General features: G+C 40.3%; 1 protein-coding gene across 12 annotated transcripts in view; it reads left to right on the forward strand.

The window, feature by feature from the left end:
* Window positions 1-20,625, forward strand: part of COL13A1 (collagen type XIII alpha 1 chain) — a 646,904-nt gene that overhangs the window by 571,259 nt on the left and 55,020 nt on the right. For 11 of the 12 annotated variants that reach the window (XM_033940521.1, XM_033940520.1, XM_033940522.1 and 8 more), the window contains 4 exons: window positions 7,051-7,086; window positions 8,899-8,952; window positions 10,473-10,526; window positions 10,617-10,652. In XM_033940521.1, coding sequence (XP_033796412.1) covers window positions 7,051-7,086; window positions 8,899-8,952; window positions 10,473-10,526; window positions 10,617-10,652 — 180 coding nt within the window. The remainder of the gene's footprint in view (window positions 1-7,050; window positions 7,087-8,898; window positions 8,953-10,472; window positions 10,527-10,616; window positions 10,653-20,625) is intronic. The other variant, XM_033940526.1, reaches the window with a different exon arrangement.

Raw genomic sequence — 20,625 nt, forward strand, 5'->3', positions numbered from 1 at the left:
GAGACATAGCTGGCAAAGCCGATATTCAGTGACTGGCCAGCTAAGTCCTAGCGGTAAAAGGTAGACTTGCTTTTTTAGGCTGGTCTATCTGGCCTGTGAACTTAGCTGGTGAGCCACTGAAAATTGGCAGTAACCAACTATGTCAAGAGACTTTGGTGGTCAATGACCAATCTACTGAACAGGATATTCAGTGGTAGATAGCCACATATTTCCAACTGAATATCGGCAGATATCTATGTGCTATTTAGCTGACCAGGAACCATTTCCGGCTAGCTAAATAGCACTGAATATCGGCCCCAATGTATTTTATTCTCCAAGTTACATTAATCTTTACATTAAGAGTATAAAATTTGATTCTGTTGCAAGCACCCAGATTCATTCTCTTCTCGCTGCTTTTGATTTCTTTAAGGGGTCAGTATTAAAAAGATTTATGCAATTAAAATTGGCCTTTAACCATATAAGTGTAAACAGTTAAACATTCTCCTGCTAACTAGCTAAGTACACAAAAATCTATGTACACAAATCTATGTACACAAAAATCATTTTGGTCACAGGTTTAGTTAGATTAGAAGGGGACAAAATTGGAACATGCGAAGGATAAGATATTTAATTGAGCTGGTTAGTACCATATTAAGTGCTAACCTGTTAAATTAATATGGTCAATGGCATCTGCGCAAATGGCTGTTCTAAATCTAATTGTGCATGTTTTGTATGATTAGATTTAACTGGATATTCAGCCGTTACAGGGGCAAATTCATAATCTTGCAGCAAGACACACTGGGACTAATTATATAAAGTCATTTTCATAAGTATGTGGCCGCACACATACATACAATGGCCTGTTATACAATTCAGACCAGCATAAAAGTACATTGACACTTCCTCTTCCACTTTTAGAAGAAATCTTCAATCAATTTAATCTAGTTTATACTCATCTACATTATCTGCATGATTTGTTGCATTTGTTGGCTAGGGGATTTCTCCCTGACATGAGTCATGTTTCACAAAAGCCGTTTCAAGTGCAGTCATGTTGCCTCATATCTTGAGAGTGTATAAGTCTCAATGGCATGAAAATTGCTAGCCATAAAGCATCAGAGCTGAAGTGCATTAAAATCAAAAATTTGTAAATTATTCTTAAGTCAGGATATTTCCTTGCATTGTTTTCTTTTCTGAAAAATATTTAAAGTACGTGATAAAGGAGTATTAAATAATCTAGGCACAGACGTTTACACCCACTCTTAAGTTGTAAAAATTCAAGTAGCTGTTAATTCTGATTCTTATGTGAGCATTTATGTAAAACAAAGTTCAATATGAGGTACCTCATGTCAGTACATTAATAGAAACAGAAACATAGAAAAAGCGGCAGAAAAGGGCTATAGCCCACCAAGTCTGCCCATTCCAAGATCCCCCCCCCCTGAATTTCTCCCTTAATGAGTCACTATTAGTATGATTAGCTTTTTAAGATTTTTGGACCATATATGGCTTCTGTAATATTTTCAGTCCATATATCCAAAATATATTTGTTTATAAAAAAATATGTGCAAAAATATACCAAAACATTTTTATTTACAGTATAATTTTTCAGAATTTAAATCACTAGTGATATATCAGATAAATATATACATCTTAGGCTCAAAAACATGTTTTGAACAACTGCTGTGCCTCAGAGGCGACTTCACTGCAAATTATCTTCAAAGAAAGACATAAAAAATACAGACCTGAAAATTTAATGCAATACCTCGCCGTTTCAAAGTAAACTATATGCTGTACTGATCCCAAAAATACAACATGTTCCCTGATATTCAGAACCAGTTAATCTGTTGACAACAGCCACCTACTTGTATCTCAGCAGCTAACAGGTGATTTTCAGCAGGAGATAACCATTTATCCCAGTTGAATAATCACTGGTTAGTGCTGAAACTCTAAATAGGTAATTCAGGGGGTGTTTCGGTGTGGGAACAATATAGACCCCAAATTTCAGTGCTAATAGCCAAGTTTAGTGCATAGATAAGAACACACTTGTATATAGCAATTCTATATGCGATAGCTGAAGGCTGGTTAGTGCTGAATATCGGCTAAATGATTATTGGCTAGCTGCCTTTTAAAAAACATGGATATTCAGTGCCAGTCACTGGAAACAGCCCAGCATTGAATATCCAGGGTCAGTGCCGGCAGCAGGCTTTAAACACACTGCCTGCTACCAGCTGAATATTGGCCCAGTGGTGTCCAGGCTTAAACTTTAAAGTCTGCTGTCAGTTTCTATACGTCTACGTTTTATTTCCTGTATCACTTTGAATCATCAGTTTCTTAATTACATGAGAAATTGTGATTGTGAGTCAAAAAGGCTCCCGAAGCAGGCCGTATTGGCCGAAACACGTGCGTGCCGAGCCACCGGCACAAGACTGTGATTTGTTGAATAAAATTGCACACCATCGTTCTTGAACCTTCACTGTTGTCTGTTGGTTTGGATTGTGCGTGTGGAGGTTTTTCTTCTGGTGTTTGCTCTAACCACTATGCCACACTCTCTTTTTTTAAAAAAAAACAACCCAAAAAACAACTCTCTCCTACATTTACAGCTTCTCTGAGTCCTGCCTAACTGTCAGATAACTGTCAATATTTGAAAGAGAGATTGAAGGAGGAATTGTGCTTAAAATCCATCCTGAAAGCACACACTTAACACAGCTTAAAAAGGCTTAGCGTGGGATGTAATGATGCATCCTGCAGTAAAAGCCCATTTTTCTTTATTTTCTCAAAGGGGGCATGTCTGGGGGCAGAGAGTGGACATGATAGCATGAATCATTTAGCATAACCACATTAGCACACACTAACTGATTGGCACGGGAATAGTGCATGAGCTCTTACAGCCTACAAAGTGTTAAGGGCTCATGCACTAATTTTTGGTAATGGCTAGAGCCTAATGGCGTCCACCCTAAATATATGGTTTTTTCACTTATTTTACTTGAACTATCTATTAAGTAACTCAAATACTACAGTACTTCAAGTATTGCATATAATAAAGACCTCAATTTTTATACTTGCGACATACCTACATTCATTACATTTTTCTTCAGGATCTCAGCGACACCACTCACCGCTCAAAATATCTCATTGCGATTAAGCTTTATGTGTCTTGGGAAATTAAATGGGAGCTTAGATGGCTTATGACATATTGGATTAAATCTCCCCAGACCGTAGACAAGGGCACTTTAAAAGATAAGTGAACACTATTTATTTGAAAAATATTTAAAGTACTGAACATTAGATGAAAATCTGAAATATCTAAGGGGAAAAATAAATATAAAGGGCTCCTTTTACGAAGCTGCGTTAGCGGCTTCAGCGCACATGACGTTTAATCACGCGCTAACCCCCGCGCTAGCCTAAAAACTACCGCCTGCTCAAGAGGAGACGGTAGCGGTTAGCGCGGCCGGTGGTTTAGCGCACAGTATTATGTGCGTTAAACCACTACCGTGCCTTCGTAAAAGGAGCCTAAAGTATATGTAAATGTGGATCTATGATGATAAGACACATAAAGCTGAATCGCAATGAGATATTTTGAGCGGTGAGTGGCGTCGCTGAGATCCTGAAGAAAAATGTAATGAATGTAGGTATGTAGCAAGTATAAAAATTGAGGTCTTTATTATATGCATTTAGTATTTGAGTTAGACTCTAATGGAAGCATTAGTGTATGACTATTAGGCCCCCTTTTATCAAGCCATGTTAGGGTTTTTTTTTTTTATCACCAGCCATTGTGGTAAAAGCTCCAATGCTCATAGGAATTCTGTGAGCGTTAGAGTGGGAAGGGGTAAAAACGCGGACCTCAAGGACCTTACAGACCTCGCGGATCTAAAACCACATGTCCTTAAAAATCCGAGGTCCACGCCATTTTTGAGGTCCGTACCACTTTTAGTCTCTGGCTCTGACAGAGCTCTATGACAATTTAACTCTGACGGATCCTAGCATAGGGAGGGAAAAGCATTTCCCACACAGGAAAGCTAGGGACCTCCCTCCACTTCAAAATCACTGAGCTCTGGAACAACCTTACCTCCCCTCTTCGGAACTTGAGCTCTCTCCAAGTTTTCCGCAAACATCTGAAAACCTGGCTTTTCTCAAAAAATGTAAGTCTCCCTCCAATTTAGGAATCAAGGAAACTCTTATATCTTGGCATCCCAAGTCCTCTAAATTTTCTTCACACTTCTACCTCTAACCCTCTGTGGTAGTTCCTTCCTATTTCTCCTACTGTAAACCGCGTCGAGCTCTACGAACGTGGAGATGATGCGGTATACAAACCTAAGGATTAGATTAGATTAGATTAGGATCCATCAGAGTTAAATTGTAATAGAGCTCTGTCAGAGCCAGAGACTAAAAGTGGCACGGACCTCGGATTTTTTAGGATGTGACGTGCAGTTCAGATCCGTGAAGTCCGCGAAGGAGCCGGGGGCCTGAGCTGAGCTGCAGGGAAAGCGAAAGGCGGACTTGTCAATGCACAGACCTCGGATTTTTAAGGACGTGCGGTTTTAGATCCACAAGGTCTGTGAGGTCCGCATTTTACCCCTTCCCATCAGAGCTTTTACTGCAGTGAACGGCGATTAAAAAAATCCTAATGCGGTTTGAAAAGGGAGCCTTAATTTGGAAAATGGAAAACTGACCATTTTCTGGCTGCAGTAAAAATAGCCTTAGTGCATGAGAAAAACCATAGCTTAGTAAAAGGACTCCACAGAGTTGCAACTGAATAACTTATAATATAAGTAACAAATTCTATGATTTACTTGTGCAAAAGTGTCGCTATTTACAAGTACAGAGCTCTGAGCAATGACACTCTTTCTTTTAACGTGTCTTATATAAAATGGCCAGTCCTTGTAGGTGCCACCAAATACACAATTTTTTCACACCCTGATGCATATTTTACAAAATGCTCCATATTCAGCAAGTTTTGTTAAAATACATTATAAATCTTGAACATCCCAATTTAGTGTAAATCTTTTTTATTGTTCTACAACAAACAAGCACAGTAAACCAATAACACAAGTTCGAGAAAACAAAAGTACAACAGGTAGGTTTTGATTTCTCCCCTACCCCCAACCCCTCCGCTCCCCCCCCCCCCCGATGCGCACACCCCATATCCCATCCACCCCCAGCAAACCATACCCAAGCCCCCAACCCCAGCCCCCACACCACCCCTTCCCAATGCAGATGATACCAGAATGGGAGCTGAGCAAGCTGTGAACATCCCAATTTAAACATTCCTTTACCAACCAAGAAGGCCTACACAAAATTAGGTGGCATATGCACATTCTTCAGAAGTCACATTTACCAAAGATGAACCTGTCCCCAGATTAGCTGGTCATCTGCAGTTAAGAATGTGACCTTAGTTTTTGATGTGTGAAAAAAAAGGCATCTATAGGCTTATTCACATTAACCCATGATCATTTCTGAAGTCACTTGGCTTTTGAAGATGCAACTAACCTCTCCTTTAAGATCTTATACCTCCATACTGAACTTCATTTCATGTGCTAACAAAGTATTTTGCACTTACTGCACAGGTAATGCAAATATTACCATGAACCCTCTCCCCCAAATCCCCAACCTCCTATCCAACTCCTCCTTTCTGACCTCATCCCTTGCCAAGATAACCCTGCCCCCTAAACTTGGCTTCCCCCTTCCCTACCCTCCCCCTACTGCCAACCCTTGTGGCCTAGTTGGGGATCTGCAGAGGTATTAGATCATACTTGGCGACAGTGGTCCCTCTCCACTGCCACCTGGGTTTGTACCTTTTCCAAAATGGCATCCGAATCTACAGTGATGGCCTTGCTGTACTACCACTAGAGGTGATTGTACCATGAGATAACCACCAGGAGGTTGAACGCCATTTTGAAGGATGCACCAGCCTAGGCAGCAGTAGACCATTGCTCCAGTGAGTGACCTAATACTTCTGCAGATCTTCAGGTAGGTCACAAAGGGTTGGAAGTAGGAGGAGGGGAGGAAAAGGAGAACCCAAGTTTAGGGGGCAGGGACAGGGTTATCTTGGCAAGGGATGGGGTTAGACAGGGGGTGTCAGTGTATTGTGACCAGGGACTCGGAAGTCCCAAATTTGTAAGGGGGTTCAGGGTGCTTGGGTGGGGAGGCAGGTATGAGTTGGAGGGTCGGGATTCTGGCTTAGGGATGGGTGATTATTTTAGAAGAGCTCCAGTTTGGGAGGGAGGAACCGATGAGATGAGGAGGGAGCTTCTGTGGAGGGGGGTTGGGATTACCATTGTATAAGTCTGTGCTACCAGACTGCAGGTAGTTCAGCTGCACTTACTGCCTCGTGTTGAGGTAACAGCAAGTTTGACTGCACTATCAGCATTCCTGACAGCTAGCTCCCAATAGCAGCCCATGCACTAGCTGTCACAACTCCTCCTCCCATCAAAATCCCACCCTCTCTCACACTGAGCAGCTAATGCTGTAATTTTATTTTTTTTTTCAGTGGCTGCCTTTTAACACGAGACAGTAGCACAAATCTACTCTACTGTCAGTTATCTTTATAATTATTGTAAACTCAGAAAAACTATTCAGAACTGAATATGGACCTTCAGTATTTTTCTACTAAAGATTCATTATATTTGGACACAGTTTCGTCTGCTTAGATTCTACTTCATTGCTAAAATTTAGTTTCATAGTTTTGGAAAGGTTTCTTTCTTCTTTCTGAAAACAAAATGCATCAGTGTTTTGAGATTGCAGTGGATATCCATTCCTCAATACTGGCTCAGAAATTTTCTGAGCTTGACACTTGATCCCTGAATGAGCAAAGGGCAGGTAGGCTGCATCCATAAAGGTATTTTAGCTAGAACCACTGGCATTAACTGCATTCGTTTTGTCATTGTGTCATTGGTTTTCATGAGAACATTCTCCATCATCTTCCCTGGATATCCATATTTTTTGTTATTACAAGTTGTATGTATGTCACAAGTCCCTGCTGCACTCACCTCTTCCCTCCTTCATTGTTATCCTCCCTCCCCTCACCCCCTGCTTCATCCTCCCTCCCGTCTTTTTAACTCTCCCCTCCCTGTCCAGGGTGCTTCAGGTTTTGACGGAAGGCCTGGACCACCGGTGAGTTCCATCTCCATTACCCTGCATACCTTTCTCCTAGCACTGTGATGCGTCTTATCTGTGTTCACCGTAGCCCCGTTTACACTATGAGCAACCACCATTCGCACCATTAGTCATAGTAAATTACCCGTGTTATTCGGTTTCATGGTTGGATTCTGTAAGTTTTAGACACTTTGCCTTTCAGTATTTACAAAACTGTATAGCCATCATCAACTGAAACTCCATCTGTGCCCCTTTAATGCCTTGTGTATATGTCATAATACTTGATTTGTCTTGTCTTTCCTCATGATAACCTCAACCACACCACATGCAATAGCACCTCTGCCCAAGTGTATTGTACTAGGTTTAGTGATGCATTTTCCATTTATGTATCCAAGACTGATATGTCTAGGAACCAGGTGGAATCATGTGGAAGGTTATTGAGATGTAAGCCCTCTCCAAATATTTCTAATCTGTACCTGTTCATATTTATTAAGGATGGGCAGCCTTTGCAACAACATGGGAAATATCAACAATGTATCCCATGTTGTTGCATGTTGTTAAAAGCCAAAAGTGTGCAGAAAAAACCCCCATGAAAATTCATATTTTTTGTTTGCCAAGAATACTGTATACTCTTTCAAAAGAGTGTACCCTATTGGGAAAAGGGCATACTCTGTTGGGAAAAAGTATATACTCTTTTCTTGATATTATATCATTGGCTGTGACTCAGTTCAAAGAAGCATGGGATGAACACAGAGGATCTAGAATCAGAAAATAATATTAAAAATTGAACTAAGGCCAGTTCGGGGCAGACTTGCACGGTCTGTATCTGTATATGGCCGTTTGGTCAAGGATGGGCTGGGGAGGGCTTCAATGGCTGGGAGGGTGTACATGGGCTGGAGTAGGTTTAAACAGAGATTTTGGCAGTTGGAACCCAAGCACAGTACTGGGTAGAGCTTTGGATTCTTGCCAAGAAATAGCTAAGAAGAAAAAATTTTAAAAAAATTTAAATTGAATCAGGTTGGGCAGACTGGATGGACCATTCGGGTCTTTATCTGCCGTCATCTACTATGTTACTATGTTATTGCTCATATGCAGACTTTTGCACATTCGCTTGCTATGAAGAAAGATTGCACCCCTAATTCTAAAAAAAATTGCATTTTTTTGAAAGAGTGCCAAAGAAAAACAGCCAGAACAGATATTTCTGGAAATGACACAGCAAACAATGCAAAACGGACACTTTTCTGGCTGCCTATCCCTAATATTTATTGCCCTGACCTAGAGCCAGGTGGATTGGTGTAGACGGAGCAACATCCAAATGTGTGCTCTATCGTGTTTGTCTGCGTATGTCTCTGCAGCATGGTGATTTTTAAACTGCATGTGCAGCTACTTATTTAAAATGTGATGTGAGCGTCCTTTTTATCTGTCAAATTTGGCTGAATGGAAAGGCTTGCAAATGTAACTACACTTTTTTTTCCTTTTATTACACTACGGTTTTCAGCTTTGCAGAGGGTTTTGAAGGGAAGGGTTCAAATTGACTCAAGTTGGATGATGTGTACTGGAAAGAGAGATTCAATGTTACTTTCCAGTACACAAAAAATACAGATATAGATATATAACCTTGATAATAGGAAGTGTATGAATTTAAAAAAAAAAAAAAAATTGGTCAATCTGAAAACTGTAGCAGGCAAAATCATTCTACTCCTTCCATCACTGGAGTCTCTTTCTCACCTTGGCTTTTTTCCTCAGGGTCCATATTGCCTCCTGGTTCCTTGGAAAAAGAGTGTAAAATGTATATTAATGTATTTTTTAAATATTTTCTGAAATTTAAAGGGTACTCCAGGACCAATTGGAGTTCCAGGACCAGCAGGACCAAAAGGAGAAAGGGTTAGTTAACCTTAAAGTGATTTAAAAAACAAACTTTCCTCTTTGAATAGAAAAATGTGTAGCACTTAATCTCATTTGAAATTTATATTTCATTCTTTACAAGAATAATCTTTATTTAATGCAGATCTGGTGGGTAATTTTATAGCTGTATTCAAAGAACTACCTACAGTATTTTAAATTTATTTCTAATTACTTATTAACTACCAACCAGCCTGAAGAGTATTGAGTATTGAAGCAGTGTACTTTCAGATACAGCAGATATTTTTCTGCCTCTAAAGGACTCACAGTCTGAGTTAGTACCTGATATTAGTAGCATAGCCATGGGAGGGACTTGGGGCCTGGGCCCCCCTCCCCTACTGTGGGCTCAGGTTCCCTCTGGAACTTGCAGCACCCCTTTAAACAGCTGGTGGGATGCTAAAGCTCAAAACGTGGTGCTGAGGAGGAATTTGCCTGTAGTCTTCAAAGGCTAGCAAAGATGCTTATATCACACAGGCATGTTAGGGCAGTTTAAATAAGGAAAAGATGGAGACTTAGAATAATGGTTTTTTAAAGAACATTCGTTGATATATTTCATTAGTTCTTAAACCTGTCTGGTGTCAGGTCAAAAGCGCGCCGGCGCGGAGGCGTGCGCCGAAGAAAATTACTGTTTTTAGGGCTCCAACGGGGGGGGCATGGGGGAACCCCCCACTTTACTTAATACAAATCGCGACGTGTTGTGGGGTGTTTGGGGGGTTGTAACCCCCCACATTTACTGAAAACTTCACTTTTTCCCTGTTTTTAGGGAAAAAGTTAAGTTTACAGTAAAATGTGGGGGGTTACAACCCCCCAAACCCCACACAACGCCGGCACGATTTGTAGTAAGTAAACTGGGGGTGCTCCCCAACAAAAACCCTCATCGGAGCCCCTAAAAACAGTAATTTTCTTCGGCGCACACCTCCGTCTTGCGCTCAGTTGTCGGCGCGTGCCTTTGTCTTCCACGTTGTTGTCTATGAACCACCTGTCCAGGGAAACCCTCAACCAGTCAGGTTTCCAAGATATTCCTAATGAATATGCATGAGGCAGATTTGCATGCCTGTCACCTCTATTATATGCAAATCTGCCATATGCATATTCATTCATTTTAAAATATTTTTATTGGATTTTAACACAATAAATGTATAAATAAAATAAATCAAGGATATTTTACAGTTTACAGCATCACTTACAATCAATCACAAATAAATCAAAAACAAGGATTTGCATGCCTGTCACCTCTATTATATGCAAATCTGCCATATGCATATTCATTAGGGACATCTTGAAAACTTGACTGGCTGTGGGTTCCCCCAGGACATACAGATTTAAGAACCACTGGTATATTTGCTTGGAACAGCATGAGCCTTATCCTTTCAACCAGTAGTTATAAAAATTAATTGGAGTACCACAGGTCTTGCACTCCCTGAAGTTAGATAGAACATGACTGGGATGTTTTACCGCTTGTTATTAAAGTGAAAGCTCTTCTTATTTTGCTTCCACTGTAGGGTAGTAAAGGAGACCCCGGATTTGCGGGACCAATGGGGCCACCTGGACACCCCGTAAGTACTGTAACCTTCACCTCAGAATGAATCTGAGTTTGCTTTTTAGTTAATATAGATACATATTTCTTCTTACTAACCCATCTTTAGGGTTTACATGGACCACCTGGTGAAAAAGGAAATCGAGTAAGTTACACCTGAATATTCACATTGGCTCATTGTAACTAATCCCTTGATACAGAGGTGAAATGATTAAAATGCAAATTACTCTAATAAATAAAAGACATTCAGTTCACCGAGAAGGAGACTGCATCATGCTTTAAATCTCTTCCTCAGGGATTGAAAGACACAAAAGTGAAAAACCCAAAAAAATGCCTTGTAAGGGAAAGCAGTGCTATCAAAATTATTTACTCTTATAACTATTGTAGCCCTTTTTTCTGTGGATAGGGAGCGGGGTGCATTTCAGACTGATTAATAAGAGGAAAACATGAGGGTTCTGGTAGAGAGGGGGAGCAAGCAACATGCCCTAGGATCCTCACAGTGTGACCAGCAAATCCATTCCTCATCAATCTTTTCAAAAACCCAACCCAAGCCATTGGGTATAGTTTTCTTTAAAAAAAAAAATCATCTTCACTATTAGAAAAAATATATACTCTGAATCACAAATTTCACAGCAGTAAAAATCAAAGACTTTGGGATATATTTACTGACATGCGTTAAGCAATAAGTATAGTCCCATGGTAATGGCTACTGCTTGCTAAATACAGCCAGTGCCCTAAAAATCCAAAGCTAACTATGGGCTCCTTTTACGAAGCCGCGTTAGTGGTTTAACGCGCGTAATAGCGTACGCTAAACTGCCAGCCGCGCTAGATGCTAACGCCAGCATTGAGCTGGCGTTAGTTCTAGCTGCGTAGCGTGGGTTTAGCGTGTGCAAAAAAGCTGCGTGTGCTAAAACCACTAACGCAGCTTTGTAAAAGGAGCCCCCTATATGTTGCATTAGGAAATATACAGGGTAGGTGGAGTTATAGGTGGGTGAGGGAGCTGTAGGTGGAGAATGGGCGTGGTCTGCATATTTTAGTTAGTGCACAGAACTTGCCGCACACACTGTCACTTGTGCAGTTAGGGTGAATTGGCTTACTGCCTCCTCTTGAGGAAGCAATAAGGCCCTGATTCTATAAAGTCCACCTAACGTTAGGCACCATTTCTACAAAACTAAGGCGCCCATTATAGAATCATGCTTAGTCGGCGCTCAGCAGGCTGACGTTTAGGCGTCCATAACTTATGCCAGGATTTTTCTCGCCTAAAGTTAATCACTGATATCAGAGCCTAACGGCACCTAGTCAACAAAGAGGCACCTAACTCGAAAACATGCCCATAATCTGCCCTTATGTATGCCCACTTTTAGGCATTTTGGGCTAGTTGCCTACTTTTTATAGAACCAAGTTTTTCGAGTTAGACACCTAACTCGAAAATCCTAGTGCAATCCCTCATACTGAGTCAGCTTGACTACTGCAACATCGCCTATCTAGCAATCTCACAAAAGAATATGAGACGTCTCCAAATAATGCAAAATGCTGCGGTCAGACTTATTTTCGGGCTGAAGAAATTCGACCACGTGACACCCTACTATCGGCAGCTGCACTGGCTACCAACGGAAGCCCGAGTAAGGTTTAAATTTGCCTGCCTCTGCTTCAAAGTACTATACGGCCTGACCCCCAAGTACATAACGGACCTTTTCACATTTTCTAATAACAAACTCAAGAGAAACACACACCCAAAACTCATTTCCCCTCCAGTTAGAGGCTGCAAAATGAAAAAACACCACGAACACCTTCTCTCTCACCAAGCAGTCCTATGGGGCAAAGACCTAGACCAACTGCTTTCGCCCACTACATACGGGGAATTCAGGAAACGCCTAAAAACATACCTGTTCCAGAAATACCTAAACAATTGACCCGCGCTCCCTCTCCCTCCCCCCTCCCTATTCCACCTGAACTTACAGCACTGTTATAAATATAATCTGCTATCTTCATCTTATCGTAACTTTACATTGCTATTTATCCCCAACAGGTCCTGTCGGACATTACCTACTAAAATGTACATATTACATTTTCTCTCAGCAAATTGTATTTCTATACTATTGCCTCCTGAGGTCTCTGATCTCTGTATTTCCTCTGAATATCTACTTATTGTATTTCGCTGAATGTCCAGCACTCTTGATTGTAAACCGCCTAGAAGTCGCAAGATTGTGGCGGTATAGAAGAATAAAGTTATGATTATTATTATTATTAACCTAACTCAATTAAAGCCAATTGTGAGGTGTTGAGTGCCTATATCAGCACTGATTAAGCCTATTACTCAATTAAGTTAGGCACCAATATCAGCGCCTAACTTTAGATGGCCTTTATAGAATTAGGGCCTAAGTGCATGTGTCCTAAATGGGAATCAACTTAGCGTGCACTAAGAACATTCCTATGTGGAACTCCATGGGATATTCTGGGCCTGCCTCCAATGGTTGGCACACACCTTTAGATTTAACCATGTGTTAATTTTTGTTGTTAAAACACAGTAGTTCAAAAACTTACTACACTTTAGCAAACAGGCCTCTTTATAGCCTTAGTCTCTCACTTTTCATTACTGTTGCCTATTCTTTTCTATTCTCCTGGAACTCTTTTTTCACCAATTTCTAGTAAGATTGGTTCTCATAATCAAGGTTTTCTCTTCTTACTCTTCTTGAGCCCCTAGGTGGCACCCCATTTCTTTGTTTGCAAGACACGCAGAAAAATAGACTCATAGTTAGCTAGAAATCCTCTTTTCATCAGTACCTGGGCAAGGTACCTAGATGTGTCTGTGTCAGGGCTCTTTCCTCCAAAAATTTTCAAATGAATGTCACAAAGGCGCATAAAAAGATCATACATCTCTAAAAAGTCTCCACTCACTTCCTTGCTGGATGTACAAGATGAGCAGTTCTGAGCTTTTTGGGGAGGATGGGATATAAATCTAAATAAATATGGGATACACATACCCCAATCACCCCCTGGGTCTCATCAGTTCTTCAGAAACACTAGACATCTGAAATCTTGAGAGATGTACCCTGGCTAGATCCCTCATTTCTTTGACAAAATCTCAGACTTTAGGCACTGGGATGCACTGGGAAGGAAGCCTAAGATTCCGGTTAGCCCAGGTGCCTAAGGTCCCTCTATGGGAGGGGCCTTAGGCATCTGAATCAATCAGGGCCTTAAGCCCCTCCCTGGTGCATCCCAGAATGCATCGGAAAGGGGAAGGCCCACCATTTTGCAGTGGCGGGCCTGCCGGCAGGAGGGTGTGGGTATCCCTCTTGCCAGCTATAAGATAAAGGTACGAGGGGTGTTCAGGGGGGTGGCAGGGGTATCTTGGGGGTATTGAGGAGTTGTACGGGTGGAGTCGGAGAGTGGCGGGGGATGCCTCAGCGGGTGGTATCAGGAGAAATTGGACACTCCTCCTGCCATGGATATTTAGGGGGGGGGGTTTAGGGGGTTCTGGCAGAAGGGAGTGGGCATCCCTCCTGTCGAGAGATGCCTCAGAGGATGGTGGCAGGATGACTTTGGCACTCCTCCTGCCATGGACTGTGTCAGGAGGGTTCAGTGTTGTGGCAGGAGGCATTAGGCCCTCCTCCTGCCACAGACATTTGGGGAGGGGGCTCTGGGGTTTATGGCAGGAGGGAGTGGGCATCTCTCCTGACAGCCGAGTTCAGTGGGGGGGGGGGGATGGAATCCCTGCTGCGGCTGCTAAATTAATTGTGGCATGGGGATTCCCTTGCTGCGATTAGCTCAGCAGCAATGTGATTCTCTAACCAGTGCCTGTGACATGGATGCCAGTTAGAGAATTGGGGTGGTTAGGCGTCTGTCCATTAAGACAGACATGATTCTATATAGAATGCCTGTGTGCAATTCTCAAAAGCCGCTTAGGTGGTTGCTCGAACCGGGCGTCCTATACAGAATCAGGCCCTTAATCATTTTTCCAACATGCTCCTCCAGCTGATGATTCCCTCTCCCTCACTCCCAGTATCCAATGATGTAAAAAGAAAAAAAAGAAAGACACTGCGCCTGAAGCCCTGTCTCTCTCTCAACTCTCTATTATATCATGGAAGTGAAGAAAAGGGGTTTGGGCTTCTGGGAGAGCAGGCTTGTTTATTCATCTTGTACCAGGAAAGAGGTTATGGGGGATACAGGCTCGGAGGTGGGGGGATCAAATTATTTTATTGATTTGGTGCCAGGATGGACCAAACTAGCTAGATAAAATTTGGCTAGTTAAGTTGACTCAGGATGATTTTCTACTGTAAATCATGCTGTCTCGGTTCATCTAAAAATTAGCTTAATCTTAGCCGGCCAAATTTATTCAGCTGGATGAAGTTCTCAGCAAGTTTTTTTATTATTGACCCATAGCTGCCTAGACACTCATCCCACGAAGGCTAAATATTTATTAACACTGGCAAGCTCACTGGAAAAAAAAAAATAACATTTCAGTAGTAGAGAGACAAAATATATCCCTGGCCATACTGTTCTAAAACTGAAATTAGTTTGTTGCTTTTGGCATTGAATGATAGTGTAATGATGTTACATTTGAACCAAAATTATATTGAAGAATCAATTTATTTTGTTTCAGTCAAGTAGCTTGTAAAGCACCATTTTTTTAAGTTCATAATTTTATCTATAAAAACCTAATTACAGTATAAAAATATATATCAATCATTCCACCTCTGGCAATCCATTAATTACTAACATTTTATTTGCATTTAAAATTATTTATCATGATTTATTTTTAAACAAACTAACAGAATTCTTAGATATTTTTCAGTTGGTTTCTTTCTGACTGTAGAGACCATTTGGTTACACCAACTTGATTAACAAAAATTCTGAAAATCCTACAATCTATTTAAAAAAATCGATCTATTCTAAGTGGTACAGAATAATGAAAAGGAATTAAGAGGAAGGTACTTGAAAAACATTACAGCAATAATTTTTATAGTCAGTCAACAGATGTTGTCTGCTTGTTCTTGGGGCTGATGTGGTACAATTATGTTTTAAAAAATCAGTTTGTTCACTTCCAGAAATAATTAGATTTTAAACTTAAATGAGGATGAAAACCTTAGGGCTTTATTCAGCAAAACCGGTCATCATGACTTGGAATCTATTCCAAGTTCAAGGGATGAAACAATTGTCTTTCTGTAACTATAGGAGTGTTTTTTTTCCTCCCCATCTCATGCATAGATTTTCCATAGAGATACTAAAAATTATTTCATATAAAGACTATCATGGAGTATGCAATCTATTCATCCATACCAACTATTAAGCTATACAATCCCTTCCTCTTTCTCATGCATTCACTGTGCTTGTCCCTTGCTTTCTTGCATTCAGATACTATCCTTATCGCCACATCCTCCAGTGGAAAGCTGTTCCATTATGTATCACTCTTTCCATATATTCATATTTTTATAAAATATATTTTATTGATTGAGTTCCAAGACGGACCAACCTAGCTGGCTATATTTTTGCCAGTTAAGTCAATTTAGGATAGTTATAAAACCTGAAAACATATTTCCATGGTGCCCAGTTATAGAGCATGACTAGGTTTTGAAGCCCTTACTAAACATCTAAGAATACTGATCAGTGATATAATAACCTGAGGTATGCATGATTGTTCGCTCTCCCCAACCTTTAAGATTCCTTGTCCAGTGGAATCAACCTTCAAAACTTTGGTGGATAAACTCTCCAGCAATGGTAGCTTTCTATTAGCAAGCCTCACCTAGTAACGTAGTAAATGACAACAGAAAAACACTAGACCACCACCTCTCCAACCTGCTGATCACAATACCCGACTACAAAACCTTCAAAAAAGAATTAAAAACCATGTTATTCAGGAAATTCGTCAAATCTAGCAAATGATCTAACTGACCTAAATGATCAATCTATCCCTGGATCCTAACACTTCATCTAATAACCTATCTTGTAATTTTACTGGATATGTCCAGATCACCTCTTTTGTAAACCACCTGGAACTGCAAGGTATTGGCGGAATAAAAGATACTAATGCACTATGAAGACAATTCAGTCTACCCAATTATTCCAGCTGCAGTAATAATGATATGTCCCAGATGGCAACCACAGACTGTAAATGCCAACAAGATTTTTCCTTATCCAGGACACTCTTTTGTCTTGCTGCTTTGTATAACCCCATCTTGGTTAGAATAGCGTACTGTATCTCACATAGGCTGGCTTTTACAAAGCTGCACTGCCAATCAGCACATGCTAAATGCTGAACCACCCATAGGAATAGACTGTGGTTGAGATGTTCCTGAAGCAATCTTTTATTATATTAATCAATTGTAGCAGTATATTGTTCGCAAAGCAGAATCCACATATTGATAAGATGGTATGGAACCAACAAGCTCCGTGTTTTGGCTAGACTGTCTTCCTCAGGGGTCCAAGTGGTTAAATGAATGTGAATAATCTCTAAATATATAAAACCAACTGATCCAAGAGCAACACAGGAAAAGTTCCTCGGGAAATCACTAGAATCACTGTTAGGTCCTCAGCCAACTTCTTGGTATCAGAAAAAAAGAAAGCCAAAATATTAATTTCTGTCGAAAAACCTCCTTTTTATCTACCTCTCTAGTTCCTCCCCCAACTGTCTGTACTGGGAGGCCAGCTAAAACATTTTTTTTCCATTCTACAACTGGGGTAAGCTATGATCTAAATAACTCCAGCTGCTACCTAGACACCTTTTAACAAAGAAATTCCTTAAATACTACCACATGTAGTAACCACTGGGCCACACTAATATCTACTTTTTATTTATATTTTATAAAATTTATAACCCACACTTAGCTCAAGGAAGGGACCAAATTAACTCATTGAATTGTTACAATAAAAACCATACAATACAAAATATATATAAAACAAATAAAAGTAGACATTCATCAAACCTTAAAGCAATGCATTAATATTCTCGACAGTGCTCAGAAACAGTGCACACACAGGAGAGAGGTTTCTGCTTATTTCTTTGGATAGTAGAACTGCTTTTGATGTATTGCATCATAGAATCCTTCTGAATAGATTGATTGAAGCTGGAGATAGGGGATCCATATTTACATGGTTTCAGTCTTATTGTTCCAATAGGGCTCGTATATTGATAGGTGGTTTCTTATTTCAATTTCTATCCAGTACAGACAGGTATCCCTTTTGAGCCCCTTATGTACTCCCTCCCCCCCCCCCCCCTATATTCAGTCTGTGTTGTAGTATTAATATTTTAATAAATATCTATTTATTTCAAGTGATCCCTGATTGATGTGTATAGTTCCGTCCCCACTTGTATCATTTTTGCCATCCCGGTCAGACAATGTTTGCCATGCTACCTCCTACCATACTGTGCCTGAGAGCGTGGCACATGGGTTGGAACTGCAGCCTCGGCACCCTGAGGTTGTGGGTTCTGACACATGCTGCTCCTTGTGACCTTGGACGGGTCACTTGGTCCCCCATTGCCCCAGGTATATTAAATAGATTGTCAGCCCGCTGGGACAGACAGGGATAAATGCTTGAATACCTGAATTAATCCATGTAAACTGTTTTGAGCTCCCCTGGGAGAATAGTATAGAAAACTGAATACAGTAAATAAATAAATAAATGAACACTGGGAAGTTCTTTTTCTGTGCTGTTCCCATGGTATTCTCCTATTGGGAACAGCACAGGAGTTCTGAGCATCAGCCTGCTTACACAAACACCCACTGTTGAGCCTATCTCAGGTAACTGATTTTTGCTGAATACAGCTCATGGTTGCATCACTCTACGAACAGCTCCTAACCAGGTACCATAAATTAACCTGTAGAATGCCGGAGGTGAAGATCCCAACTGAAAAAGTATAAGCACTGCTCCTGTAAAATGGAACCTTGATGTTAATGTTTTTACATCTCTCTCTCTTATTTTTCTGTCTCTCTGCTTCTACAGGTCCACCTTTATCCCCTTTATCCGTTCCTTCTCATCTGCCCTTTTTAACGGGGTCCTTCCTCCTACTTTTGCAACCTATTCCACTTTTTCTCCTGGATTCTTTTTTTTTGTTTTGTTTTACCCAGGGTTAATTTTCCTGCTTCCTTTCCCCCCCCCTCCCCCGTACCTCTTTTAATCCATTTATTTTGCAAAACCATTAATTCATTTTGTCTGAACAAATAATTTTTTAAGATACTTGTCCTGCCTGGTTTTACGTGTATCCTCTAACCTTTGCCAGCAAGAATTAAATTCCCTGTTCAGCTGCCTTAAATTTTAGGGATGCAGGTATTTACCCATATTGTCATTTTACTACACTTACTGCCAAGTGCCAATAAGGGCTCCTTTTATCAAGCCGCGCTAGCGGGGTTAATGCGCGCGACTTTTCATCACGCGCTAACCCCCCCCCACGCTGGCTAAAAACTACCGCCTGCTCAAGAGGAGGCGGTAGCAGCTAGCGCAGCTGGCGGTTTACCGTGCGCTATTACTCGCGTTAAACCATTAGCACGGCTTGATAAAAGGAGCCCTAAGTGTTTGTAGACCATTAAGTACAGTGGCCTATTTACTTCAGCATGGTAAATAATAATAATCCCTCACAGTAACTTTCCAAATATGGCAAAGATTTTCCTTTCTTATTCAACTGAGTTCTAGGTGAAATATGGGCAGCAATATGTATTGTGTCATTTATAGGAAGACACTGACCAACAATATTGTTTGTTTTTCTCACATATTATATGCATTGGCAAAAATCATTGGGCCTGGTTTTAGGGCCTACAGAGAACATTGAGGGCTCCTTTTATCAAGCCGCGCTAGCGGTTTAACGCGCGTAAAAGCACGCGCTAAACCGTGGGACGCGCTAGCCGCTACCGCCTCCTCTTGAGCAGGCGGTAGTTTTGGGCCAGCGCGGGGGTTAACGCATGACGAAAAGTTGCGCGCATTATGAAAGCTTATTATGGAAGCAAAGAAATTTGATCATGTAACTCCTTTACTTAACAAAGCACATTGGCTTCCAGTCGCACATCGTATTTTGTATAAATTAAGCTTGCTCACCTTTAAATCTCTTATATTTAAAACCCCAGCTTTTATTTTATTGATACCTTATATTTAATCTAGATTACTGAGGTCAAATGACCAACATTTATTGGTCATTCCCTCTCTCAAAATTATTAACACACTGCGGCAATCTATCTTTTCCATCACAGCTCCTCAAACATGGAATTCACTTCCAATTTATTTAAGAGAGGAAAAGAATTTGGAAAAATTTAAGAGCAAACTTAAGAGTTTTCTTTTTAAAGATGCATTCAATAACTAAATGAATTGCTTATGGCTCTCTTTTTATCTTTATACTTTTTGACAGTTTTTTCCTTCCCTTTCCTATTATTTTTAACCTTAATTGTTTTTTCTCATATTAATCAGATTGTATTCTTTCCTTGCCTTTCCTTGTGTTTTATTATGTTTGTATAAGTTGGTTTTTATTATGTTTAGTAGATTTAGTCCCTTTGTTAGTTGTGTTTGTTTCCCTAACTGTAATTTTTATCGATTTGTACATCGCTTAGAATTTGGAATAGGCGATTAATCAAATTTTATAATAAACTTGAAACTTGAATAGCGCGGCTTGATAAAAGGAGCCCTGAATGTTCATTGTTAGGAGAAGAGAATTACAAAGTTAAACTAAGCGGGTCTAATGATTTAGGAATGCAAATAAAACACTTTTTACATAGGAATGACTCATTGAGGATTGCTGTTACTAAACAAGGAAATTGGAAAAAAAAAGAAAAGTAACCCTGTGTTTTTTGCTTTGAGATGCTAAAAAAAACATGGAACTATTGTACATTTTTGCTTTCCCTCATGGACAAACCTCACACTTTCATAGAATGATATTGGTTCTTAATCACATTTTTCACTGCCAGAAAATATAGATATCACTACCATTTTACAAGTGATCTACAAAAAGTTTTTGCACTTTTATTTTTTAAACACTATTTATTAAATATCTCAAAAGCAAATTACATCACTTTCCACAGGTGAGCTGGCTTGCCTGACTGACTAATCACATGACATTCTACAAAACACCCTCTTATCACTTCTCCTGCTCCAACCATTTCCTGTGAAAATATTAAAGTGCTGAAACCTTTCGAAGA

Source organism: Geotrypetes seraphini, chromosome 4 (assembly GCF_902459505.1).
Source record: "Geotrypetes seraphini chromosome 4, aGeoSer1.1, whole genome shotgun sequence".
Taxonomy (NCBI): Eukaryota; Metazoa; Chordata; class Amphibia; order Gymnophiona; family Dermophiidae; genus Geotrypetes; species Geotrypetes seraphini.